Source organism: Balearica regulorum, chromosome 16 (genome assembly GCF_011004875.1).
Source record: "Balearica regulorum gibbericeps isolate bBalReg1 chromosome 16, bBalReg1.pri, whole genome shotgun sequence".
Classification (NCBI taxonomy): Eukaryota; Metazoa; Chordata; class Aves; order Gruiformes; family Gruidae; genus Balearica; species Balearica regulorum.
In genome coordinates this window covers 1352355-1364387 of record NC_046199.1, presented here as the reverse complement: position 1 = coordinate 1364387, position 12033 = coordinate 1352355, and the positions used below count along the sequence as shown (strand labels likewise).

The following is a 12033-nucleotide window of genomic DNA, read 5'->3' as shown; positions in this document are numbered from 1 at the left end:
ATGGGCTGCTGGATGCAGCAACCCCTAACAGTGGTGACGGAGGGCAAAGCTCTTTCCGTGGTCCCATGCCCCGGACTAGAGCATGGGAGAGAGACCAGAGGTAGGTCTCCAGCTGGAAGATGTGAGAAAAGGCTCTGCAGAAGAGGGCCCAGGAGTCAAACGTGCCCATGGATGGGCAGAGAGCAATGCCACCAACTCTGTCATGGACTGCATTAGCCAGGGCATAGCCAGCAGGCTGTTCTCCACTGGGCACTGGTGAGGCCAGAGCAGTTTGGGGTCCCTCAGTCCAGCGTGGACAGTGGAGGCTGTTGAGATGAGTGGACCTGAAGGGAGGCTGTCCAAGGAGTTGCCAAAAATTGGTCAAGCCTGGGGGGGGCAAAGAGGAATTAGACAGGAGATGAGGCCTGAAGAGGTGCCCCAGAAAAGAAGGCCATAGAACACCCTGCTGCAAAACTTCTCCTACCCCATATCTACAAGGGAGACCAAAAGGGCTGAAGGAGGAAGAAAGAAAAGAGTAGAGAGTGTCTGGGGAGACCACATGGGGCACCCGAGAGTCCACGGCCACTTTGCCTTTTACTCCTAGATTACGGTCACATAAACACTATCTGCCTAGCCCTGAGCCCTGTGGTTTTGTTCCTGCTGGGGCCAATTGTGGCAGAGATTGTGCACAGATGAGCGCAGGACGTGTCAGCCTGCAGCTTGCAGGAGGGCAGGGAGCTACAGATGCTGGAGCCCTCAGTAGGGTGGGATCCCTGGACAAGCTGCCACCTGTCGTACACCGCTCCAGTCCCACAACCCATCCTTTCCCTGCTCTCTTTGCTCCCACATCACCCAAAGGTGGAAGCAACTTCCCCTGTTTAATTAACCCTTTGTTATTGCCAGAGAGCTCTGTCTACACTGCTGGCCAACCCAGACTAGATGGTGGCTGAGGAGACTGGAGGTCAGGCTCCAGGGGTGGTGGAAGTGAACAGTTATTTGGAGTAAGGACCTTGCTGTTGCTCCAGCATAGGACTTGGGGAGGCCTGGATGGATGAGGAATGGGGCCAGCCTGTGGGGTGGATCCAAACCGACAGGTAGGAGATATTGCTGTGTCTCCTCCCATGAAAGACACTATAGGCCAGGTGGGATGAAACAGCCCTTGAGGAGCCCAAAAGGGAAGCCAAGTTACTTCCCTCCTGTTCCACTCTGTGGAGCCACCAGGCCTGCCCCACAACCGTAGGGAAGAGCACAGCCTGAACATGGCCTGTTGCCGGACCCAGTGTCCTCCCCCCCTCCATCACCTGGTCCGCAGTGCGGCGGGGGGCACCATGCAGGGTTTCTGGGCATGACGAGGGGGCACGACATGGTGCAGAGGTCTTCCTGGACCTCAGTGAGAAAGGTCTGACAATAAATGGAATAATAAAATATATGTTTTAATGGTATAGAATAAAAAAGAGGAATATAGATCAAAAGTAAATCTTATGCCCCTTCAGATGCTGGGCACATCTCCACAGATGGGATTTGCATAGCATGCCGTGGGAAAAATTCTATCCGGGGTCCATCAGTGCTGCAGGAAAGTGGGGTGCCCTGCCAAAGGGATGTAAGATGCACTTACTATCTATAGTTCCCTTTTTATGCTGACTTGTTAAAACATTTTAAGATGCAACTTGTTGTTGGAGCTTTCTCACTTAGTTTCAGAAAGAGTCCTGCGCTGTCTCTTCTCCCCACCCCAGCTGCAGAACATCACCCTATTTCGCAAGAGCTGAGAGGAAGCCATTTCCCCATCAAGTGACCAGAGCCAAGAAAGAGAAACAAAAACGCCCCAATAACTTCTCTCCTAAGGTCTGCAGGATCCTAAGACCAAGTTGTCACGGATGCCCAGTCCTGGGCAGGTGACTGGGACATTCTGGTTCCAATTCAATCATCCCGGCCCTGCATTTGAGTCTGCAGAAACTGAAGCTGTGGGTCAGAAGGTGGCTTTTGTCAACAAGAGCATATCAGGACCCAAAAGAAGGAACCCAGCTGCTCAGTGCCTCCGGCAAACACCTTCCTCTGAAGAAGCCCTGCTTGAGCAGAAGACAGAGGGAGCCAAGAGGGACACGATGCTGCCTGTGACCCATGTGGTAGCCTTCGGTGAGTGCCAGAGGCTGTGCAGGCTCCCAGCGGGGCACGTGAGGCATCCTGAGACTCCACAGAAACGTTATAAGGCTGTTTTGCTTGCAGGTGTTTGGCTGGTGGTACAGAGCAAGGCTACACCAAGTGAGTATCGTGATGAGGTAGGCGGGGAGTTTGGACACATCTCTGAGCCCACCACCCATCTCCCAGGGCTCTTCCCCAGCCCCACAGAACAAAATTCGCCCTTGTGTAGAAGTGAAGCCTGGAGTCAGCTCCAGGCTCACCGCAGGGCAGCTGGGCACTGGGGACCCCCATCTCTGTCTGGCAGCATCTCTCTCCCTGTGCAGGTGCCCCCTTAATCTCCATCTTCCTGAAGCCACCTGGGGTGATCCCACCGGGAGGCTCCACCACCATCTGCTGCAGTTACCAGCGTGACAATGGGAAGTTCGTGCTGTACAAGAATGGCCACCAGCTCCGTACCCTGGAGCTGCGTGGCAGCAGGGCCGAGTTCTCCATCTCTAATGCCACCTCAGAGGACAGAGGTGCCTACAACTGCCATTACCTGGTTGGAGACACTGTGCTGGCTCGCAGTGAAACCCTGGATGTCCAGGTGGAAGGTAAGGGATGCGCTGTTACTCCTTCGCGTGGGGTCAGATGCCACATGGGCAGACCGGGATGCACTTGGCCACTTAGATTCCCCGTCCACGTAGTGGGCAGGGGTTTCCCCTCTTCCCTGGCTTGGAGAGGTGGGGACCATCTTTACCTCTGCCTGAGCCGGGTCGTGGGGTCATGGAGGTCTCGGTGGCTCCTGGCACCATGTCAAAGCCCTGCACACCTTCTCATGCCCTCTCCTCTCCCCACAGAGTTCCGTCTTCCCAAACCTGTCCTCTCTGTCCTGCCTGGGCATGAGGTGGCTGCGGGAACTTCCGTGATTTTCCGTTGCACCATCGCACACTCCCGTGCTGGCTGTTTCCTCTACCTGGAGGGCCAGCTCAAGGTTCTCGACTTACTCTCAAAGGAACAAAATTATTTCAACCTCTCCCGTGTGCATAAAGGCAATGGGGGCCGCTACAGCTGCCAGTGCTTCAGTAAGAGTGCTTCGTTGGAATGGTCTGCTGTCAGCAAGACCCTGGATTTGGTAGTGAGAGGTGAGACATCCCACCAGCCACAATCTACTCTCCACTTCGTCCCTGGCATCTACCACATCCTGGGGGAACTACAAAAGAGGATGTGGGGGAAGGAAGCAGCTGCAATATGGGCCCAAGCAGAGGATTGCAGCTGCCGTCAGATGTGTTTGAGCCTTGCCAACTCCCCAGAGACCCTACAGATGACCTATAGACCCACACAGGGTTGCTAGGCTACCAGTTGGGGAGCAATGGTCAGGGGATATCTATGCCTGCACTTACCAGCCCCAGGGACAGTTGCTCATCTTGTCGTAGCCCAGTGGCACCATCTGGCTGGCAGTAGCAGGTGAAGGCCAGCTCTGTGTTCCTGTCTTCCTCCCCATCTTTGGTGGCACTGGGCAGGGTGACAGATCAGGACTGTGGGTAGGGGGTGTCTTGGGGGGGCAGGGATGTGGGAGGGAGAGCTGACAGGAGCCCTTGGGGCTCCCTCTGCTCCCTATGAACTTCCCTTTATACCTCTCCAGCCCAGGAGCTCCCCAGCGTGCCCCCTTGTCCATACACGTCCATTTGCTCTGGGAGCCCCACACGTACCCCTTCCATCCCCATGGGTCCCCTGTTGCCCCCATGGGACTCCTCTGGTCTGGGGGCTCCTCCCAGGGACCGCCAGTGACTGTCCCTTCCTGTCCCCTGCAGATTACACCTGGAGCAACGTGGTGCGCCTGGCCCTTGGGGCTGTGGTCCTGGTCCTGCTGGGGCTGATAGTGGCTGAGGCCATGTGCAGCCACCGGCGCAGGCCAGGGTGGCCGGGGCCCCGCTAGGACAGGGCACAGCTCTCCTCTGCCTCCGCAGAGAGACGACCCTGCTCCAGCTGCCGGAGCTGGATGGCCGGCATGCTCCCCGCACGCAGTGCTCTCCGTGACTGGGACCAGTATCGGAACACTGGGATTCCCTTCCAGCACCTCACGGTTGGATAAATAAACCATCCCTCCCCATCCAGCTGCCTCTGGGAGTCAGTCTGTGGGATGGGCAGGGTTCCGGTGGGCTTTGGACTCTGTGTGGCCAGGGTGACCTGCATGGCAGGGTGCACGGCCCACCGCCCTCGGCGCGTCGGTGTCTGTGTCCGTCTGTCCCCCGCAGGAACAAGCGCCCTTCCCCAGGCGAGGCAGCAGGGCTGAATAACCAGTCTCCAACTGCACAGACTTCCATTGCTCACATTCGTTTATTATTTTAAAACACTGACAAAACACATCACACCATGATCTATATATATAAATTTACTTTTATACAGATATAAATTTATATATATAGGACCTTTAAACCTCTGTATACTCAGGACACGAAGTTCCAGAATAGCTTTACTGGCTACAACAAAAGTATTTTTGTTATGAAAACACAAAGAGGAGGGAGGTGCGAATATCAAAAACGTGGAAAAAAAGAAATTAAAAATGAGTGCAAAATGAATGAAAGTGCAAAAAAGCTTTTGTTATCATAACCACACTCCATCCAAAATACGCACCCCCTCTCCCTCCTCCAAGGATGAGCGAGCCTCAGGCCCAGAGGGAAGGGGTGGATGGGAGGAAGGGAGCTAGGCTGCAGCCCTCAGGTCTTTCCCTCTCCTCTGTACCTAGGAGTCCCCTCCCAGAGGTTAAGAAATGAGGAACAGAAGAGCAGAAGCAGCCAAGTCACATCCCTCGCAAGGCTCGCTCCTCTTCTCCATCGCCCCTCATTGCACTCGTGCCCAGATTTGCCTCTGCAGGCAGCAGCTGCCCTAAGCTCTCAGTGCTCCTAGACAATTTGGAGGTTTCTTTCTCTTCTAAAAGTGCTTGTGATCGACGTGGAGATCACTGGAGGAAGGCAGAGGCAGGCAGCTGTGCTCTGGTGAGGCAGGCATGGCCTCCCTCCTTGCTGAGCTTCAGGCTGGCTCCTCTCAGAAACAGACACCTTGGCTTCGCACTGTCGTGATGCTGCCCATTTCCATGAGGAGGGAGGAACACCTTTCCGAGAGGCTCCAACTGCTCCCATGCACTCAGAGTCACCTGCGGACCAGCCACCCCAGAAGACACCCTGTGCCTGAGGCTGAAGCGCACGGTGGGACATGTCCCATGGCTAAGCCCTGCCAACACCATCTGTGGCAGCAGGGGCAGGAATGACAGGAGCACAGGCGTGGAGGCCTCCACTCAAAAACCACATTTGACTTGAAAAATTAATTGATTTAGAAATTTTGGCTGCAGTCACATCTCTCAGAAAGACCCCAGAAAGGAATCTGTGGACCAGACTCTGCCCCATCATCCTCTCTGGCTTCTTGGTGACATGGCAGTGGCCGTCCCTGTGAGGAGTTTGGTTGGGCAACAGGGGAAGGATGAAAAACTTTGGTGCTTCTGCCTTGGTCACAGCTGCCCTTGATGCTCCCTGAGGGGGGACTCCCAATCAACGCTCTGTGGAGTTGAAGGACCTGCCAAGGCCAGTGTTGCAGCCAACCTTTTCTTCTCCTGGCTCATGGAGGACACATCACTCGAGACCCTGGGACCAGAGTCTGCCACCTCCACAGCCACAGAGACCACCACATTGAAACAGCGACACACCGACAGTAGAGGAAACGGCGTCATGGTACTTCCACAAACACCCACCCACACGTACGCGCAGAATGCTTTGGGTTTGGTTCCATTTGAAATGAAACAAGAAGGTTGTAACAGTAAATAGCCCTTGACCACCTACAAACCCTGTAACTTTCTCACTCAAGATGAATCCAGAAGCTTTTTACCCACACAGCTGAGTCAGCCTGAGAGCCTGATGAACTGACACAGGTAAGTGTGTCCGACAGAGACCTTCACATCTCCCATCACCCTTCCAGCGGGGCTGGTTTTCCTGGCAGCTGCTCATGGCGCAGAGCTCAGACCCAGCAGAGACCCGGGGCCCAGCTGTGCAGCCAGACCCCCCAGTCACGGGGAAGCACCGCGGCAGTCCTGTCCAGTTTGCATCTGCTGTCTTAGGAAGCGGTCAAGAGAGTCCCGGTAAGGCAGCGCCCCATGGGCACACCTTCCTGCTGGCTGGTACAGTCTGGAGCATGCACCTCTGTTTTGCTGGTGCCCAGGCAGAGCACGGCTTGACTGCACCCAACAGCAGAGCAAGAGCTGATGGTGTTGGTCATACCCAGTCTTGTGGGCTGGCCATGGCTTGGCTCATGGCTCCTCTTCCCCTTCAGCAGGGATCTTCTGAGCTCACCACTACCTCTGCTTTCCAGGGCAGCCCTGTGTGAGACAAGGCTCTTCATCCTTCATGCTAGCTTCAGATCTGACACCTGGGTAGCACCCAGGGACAGTGCTTAGCCCCGTCCTCAACAGGAGGAATGACTTAGCATGAAGGAACGGAGCAGATGAGAAGAGGATGTTTTCACAAGACCTTTGTTATGAGCTCAGTAACCACATCCTGTGCAAGGGAGCCGTTCCGTTCCAGACTGCACCTGGAGAGGTCTCAGCACTGATCGCACAGTCTCACAGCTGAAGGTCCCAGGGCTCCTCCTCTTCTCCCCCAGCACACAGTGCCTGAGAAAGAGACTCCCCATCAACTGAAGAGACCAACTTCAGGACCATTTACGGTGGATCAAGGGTGACTTGGGGAGTGACTGTGGGACCCAGGGACATGGCTGTTCCTTCCCACTCACGCTCTCCCCACAGCTGGTCACACTGCAGTGCTTGAAGAGACGGAAGAAAATAAAAAAGGAAAGGAGAGGGAGAGCTGCCTAAATCAAACCCAAGCATTGACAAAACAAATACATGGACTAGTTGCAAGTCCTGTGTGAAGAGCAAGCAGCAGACGTTTCAAGAGCAGGTCAAATGTGACCCCAAATATTCAATAAGAAAGAGTCAAAATGCTACATTTCCATGGGAAGCCTAGAACAGATTGACCCAGGTGTGACAGCGGCTCCCAAGGCAGTGCTGCTCCAAGCCACATTGCTGGTGCACTTGCTAAGATCCCTTCATCCCTGTCTTTGGGTGCTAGGATAGGGGGAAAAATTGTTTTGCTACTGATACGTCATTCTTAGGAACAGGAAAGAAAGTGGATGCGGGACATGGATCACAATGCGGCAGAGCCCATGGGACAGGTGGGCGCCCTCCAGCACTGCACACACCGCTGCTCCAGCAGCACCCACAGCAGGCATGCACAGAAGGATGACAGACGCAGGGACTAGCAGAAGCTGCCTGAGACTTTGCCAGGACCCCCCAGGCACATTGGTTTTCCTGGCTCTGGAGTCCCAGACTACTCAGCCCCTCCTCTGTTACGAGGGACAGTGTTACATGGGCATTCCCAAAGCACCTGCACCCTTGTTGAAAAGGCGCTATGTTACTAAAAGGACAGGGAAAAAAAGTTAACTGCTGAATTTCTTTTAGCTTGGCAGGTAAGGAATCCAGGCACAGCAGAAGATCCTGCTCTTCAAACAGCAAAACCTGGGGGTGTCGCAAGGGCAAAAAAGGAGGAGAAGGTGGCTTGGCAGGATCAAGTCAGCCAACTGAGGAACGCCTTCAGAAGCGAGTCATGGATCTGCCTACGGAGTAATGATGCTTCCTTGCTTCTAATACATGGACCAAAGAGAGCCCAACTCTCCTTTGCAGAGGATTTTTTAATTGCTGCAAGGGGAACAAGTTAACCAAGCATCCTTTCTCTCAGAGATGTGGTGGCCAAGACAGCCTGAAGTGCAAGAGGAAATGGAGCTTGTTCTGCACCCACCCAGCCCTGGCCGAGTGGCCCTGGGGCTGCTGCATTACAGTAAAGAGGAATAAAGCACAGACGCTGATCGTGGGCAGAGCAGCAGCCAGGACACATTGCTCCCTGGAAGGGGCAAGAGGTGGGCCACTGGTTCCCAGTGGGGTGAAGGGGCAAAGCAGAGTCGTCATCTTAAAAGGGAAAGTCAAAAGAATTCAGAGAAAAAGGCAAAGTCAGCAGAAGCTTCTTGAGAGCGTCGCTTGGAAACGACGTTAATATAAGCCCTCCAGAGGAACACGTTGAGGGGAGAAAAATAAACTCTCCTCAGCTGCTGAGCAAAGATAAGACCAGCCTTTAAATGGGTACAAGCACGTACACAGGTAGTCGGTCCCTTCCCTTATCTGGGTGACTTCAGCAGTGGTGTCAGCCCCCCCACTGCTACACCCTTTGCTCTGCTCCCCCATCCCTCAACACCCCCCCAAATCAGTGCAGTAACAGCAGGACGTGGGGGCAGCTGTCGCACTAGGACAGGCTAGTCCTGCGTCCGCCCGCTGTCTCTGCGGCTGCCCCTGAGGCTTGGGGTCAACCTGTACCCAGCGCCGGAGGAGAAGGGCAGTGTGGAGTGGAGGGGAGAGGATGGGGGATGAATTGGAGGGAGAGTGGAGATGCAGCATCTGAGAGGACATGAGCAGGACATGACAAGCTGCGGTCGGTCAGGGAGAATCTCTGTCCTGACCAGACAGTTTGGCAGCACTGGTGCTGAGGGAGGGTCCCGATCAGGCCAAGAAAAGTCACTTTAAGGTGTCATCAGCGTTCTTGAACATGAGGATGGCATTGTAGATCTTGAGTGCCGGGCCCAGCTTGACACTCATAATCTTGACGATGTCAGCCTGCGTCAGCAAGAGGAACGCCTCGCCATCGATCATCTGGAGGGGAGAGCAGGGACAAAGGCACTCACCGAAACCCAGGCTGCGACTTCCTAGGGACAGCCAGCACAGGCATGACCTGGGGACACGCACGGTCGCACTCATCCTCAGCCAGGTGCCACAGGCGGTCCCAGGGCCTAGGGCAGAGGCCACCCACAGCGCTCCCACACTGCCCCAGACAAGCCAGAGCTGGGAGCTCGTGCACGCAGGAACAGGGGGGAGAGGGGGAAAAGCCCTTCCAGGGGCTGCCCCGGGAGCTCACGCTGCAGTCGGCCCTGGGCTTCTGCACCAGAGCACAGTGGGCACAGCGCGCAGCCAGCTCTGGGCAAACACCCGTCCATTCCCTGCGCCGGGTCCCGGCACGCATGGAGGCTGCCCGCAGCTCAGCCTGGCGTGCCTGCGCACCCTTAAAGCACAGGGGCCATTTATTAACGGGCTGGGACGCTTGCTGTACCCAGTGTGCCTAGGATCAGCCTGCCCTGGGTGTACTGAGCGTGCCGGAAAGCAGCCCCTCTGCGCATCCGTCCCCAGAGGGATCTAAAAATGATGAACCTGGCTGACAGACAGCAATGCCACCAAACTGCCGTGCTGGTGAAAGAATGCAGGGAGGAAGGATGAGTGGGTGAGGGGTAAGCAGCTTCCCTCAGAACATAATGGTGCTATTAAGGCTGCAGCACCATCCTCCTCTCGCTCCCCCATCCAAGCCTCCTCCGAGGGGCCCTCCCTCACCCATGCTGGGTCAGCACATCCCCTCCTGCCACCGCATCTGCACAGGCAGACAGCTGCACGCTCGAACGCAGTGGGGCTGCTGCTTCCAGGGCTGCGGGGTGGGATCGCTGCCAGGTGCTGGAGGTGCTCTCAGCATTCAGCAGCAACCCGTTGCAGGAAGGCCACTGGCCAATTCCTCCCTGCCCTGTCGGCAAACAGCTGCCCTTGGCCGCCTGCATCCATCCTCCAGCCCTTCTCACCTCATCCTTGAAGAGCTTGGCTTGGTCCTCACAACCCGTCAGAGTCTGAACAAAGCTAAAGACCTTGGAATAAACAGAGAAAAACATCAAGACAGAAGCAATGTTTCTTGCTGGAGGCCCCCCCATGAGGCCACAGAGGCATTTTGCACCCTGTAAGGAAACGTGGCTGTTAGGGCCAAGGCTGCAGCACCCTCCTGTGCCTAGAGATCCCCCTTGGATGAGGGCACAGGCCCTACCTCCTCCAGGCCCAGAGTAGCAAATGCTACAGCAGCTTTATCTCCAAAAGCCATCTCCAGCACAGCGAGACGATTCCACTGAGGGCTGGGGGCAGGAGAGGGGCAGGCAGGAGGGTAACGGGGAAATCAGGAAGGGCTGGCTGCTGGGGCTGGTGCCAGAGTTCCAGCTACCCAGGCCTTAAGAGGGGCCATCGCAGGTGCTCAAGAAAGGGAGTGAACGCAATGATGAAGAATCTAAGGTAAAGATTTATTTTTCAGAGAAACAGAGCAGTGACTTCTCATCTGCAGATTCTATGGTTTAATTTTTTAACTTGGCAAAGATGAAACTGATTTCTTTGGAAAACTGTAACACACTAAATGAAGAGACTGCTGTTTGCCTTCAGCTGCCTGCCCTGGGCTAGCATCACATTCAAGCCAAGCGAGAACCTGGTAATTCTGCACGCGCTTCTGAGAAGCTGCCATCAGGGCTTGTGTCTGGCAGCTGTCCACACCGTATCCCACAAGCAGGTCCAGTGGATCACCTTCTCGCTAGCCCAGGGAAGCTTACTGAAGCACCTCTGTGCCTGTGCATGTACCATGGTGCTGCACAGCCAGGTAGAGCGCTTCCAGCCATGCCACTGGGTTAGGAGCCAGCACGCAGTCTTCAAAAACATCTTACCTCGTCAATGGTCCACTTGGCCACTGTAGTTGCTGTGATGCCAGCCACCCCTGGCAGGAGCTTGCAGTGCTGCTCCCAGCAGAGTGACAGGGAGCGGTCGGGATGGGCAGACAGGGCAGACATGAAGAGCGACTGGTGCATATTGTCTGAAGAAATAGCTGGCAATAAAAATGCAAGATGTGATACAAGGTAGAAGGGCGAGAACATCCCATCCTGTCCTACAAGACTTGGGGAGGGCCCTCTTCAGGGGAGAGCCCAAGGCTGGCCAGATGGTTTCATGGGTCCAGGTATGCAGAGCTAGTGGTTGTCCCTTGAATTAACAGGATATCAGAGTATCCAAGTGTCCAGTTTGGTGGGACTGGGAATGGCGGGGGAAGAAGTTTAGAGACAAGCTTGGTTTTGCCTTGTTCTCACCACCTTCAATCACTCGTTTTTCATACTGAACTAGATTTCAATGTCGAATTTCACACCACAACGCCATCCCACATCATTCAGTTCATTTCACATTTTTAACAAAGCTTTTTCCTTGTTCTCTGCTCCAAGGAGTCAAGGATGGCTCCCAAGAAGAGATCCTTTTCCTTCACCCCCAGCGCTAGGGTAGGCAGCAGGACAGCCTATGGTAAACCAGATACTGGCTAGAATAAATGTCAGTCATGGTATTATGTCAGCCATCAGAACTAAATGCCAAGCAAACTGTTCAGCATCAGTTTCTGCGCTGCAGCATTAATTTGGCACTTCACAACCACACGGACGTTTTGGGGTATGGCAGCCACAGGATGAAGGCGCAGCATCCCTGTCTGAAGAGGACAAGTGCCAGGGAAAATGCACTGCCATAGAGAGGGGATCCTAATTCCCTGCCCCAAAGCACTCAAAGATTCACAGACGTACACCAAGACACCTGACAAGGGACCAAGCAGAGCTCTGCTAAGAAGCAGGGATGTTCCTTGTCAGATGGTCAACTTTGGCAGTCAACCACAAGCTCCTCACTGGTGCTGACCCACATGAGGTCTGGCTGAGTGAACCAAGGGAGACCTGCTTCCAACAGCCACCACCCCAGCTGCTCCAGCCTTGCCCCTGCAATGACATGGCGGTAGAGGATGGCACTTACTCTGGAAGTCTTCCTGCTGGATCTTCCGGTACTTTGGAGGTCGCCCTCTAAAGAGACAGGAAGACTCATTTCCAACTGGGCTGGGAGTGGCCCGAGGGTCCTCCTCCACACTGCACAGAGCAATGCCTTGGCAGCAGGAGCAAGGATTACCTCTCGGACTCTGACCCAAAGGATTGACAGCTTAAAGACATAAAACATGGGAAAAAAAACCAAGAGAG

General features: G+C 54.9%; 2 protein-coding genes across 2 annotated transcripts in view; one reads left to right on the top strand and one right to left on the bottom strand.

Moving 5' to 3' along the window:
- The first annotated feature begins 1754 nt into the window (after positions 1 to 1754).
- LOC104634998 (osteoclast-associated immunoglobulin-like receptor) lies at positions 1755 to 4212 on the top strand. Its single transcript, XM_010301670.2, has 5 exons — positions 1755 to 2112; positions 2203 to 2238; positions 2442 to 2711; positions 2958 to 3242; positions 3912 to 4212. Exons 1-5 carry the CDS (start codon positions 1854 to 1856, stop codon positions 4034 to 4036), a joined length of 975 nt encoding a protein of 324 aa, XP_010299972.2. The 5' UTR covers positions 1755 to 1853; the 3' UTR covers positions 4037 to 4212.
- Positions 4213 to 4418: 206 nt separating this feature from the next.
- The window catches only part of L3MBTL1 (L3MBTL histone methyl-lysine binding protein 1), a 29922-nt gene continuing 22307 nt past the window's right edge, over positions 4419 to 12033 (bottom strand). Inside the window, exons 21-24 of the mRNA XM_075768587.1 lie at positions 11816 to 11862; positions 10708 to 10865; positions 9814 to 9876; positions 4419 to 8845 (exon numbers count right to left, since the gene is read on the bottom strand). Coding sequence (XP_075624702.1) covers positions 8711 to 8845; positions 9814 to 9876; positions 10708 to 10865; positions 11816 to 11862 — 403 coding nt within the window. The 3' untranslated portion in view covers positions 4419 to 8710. The remainder of the gene's footprint in view (positions 8846 to 9813; positions 9877 to 10707; positions 10866 to 11815; positions 11863 to 12033) is intronic.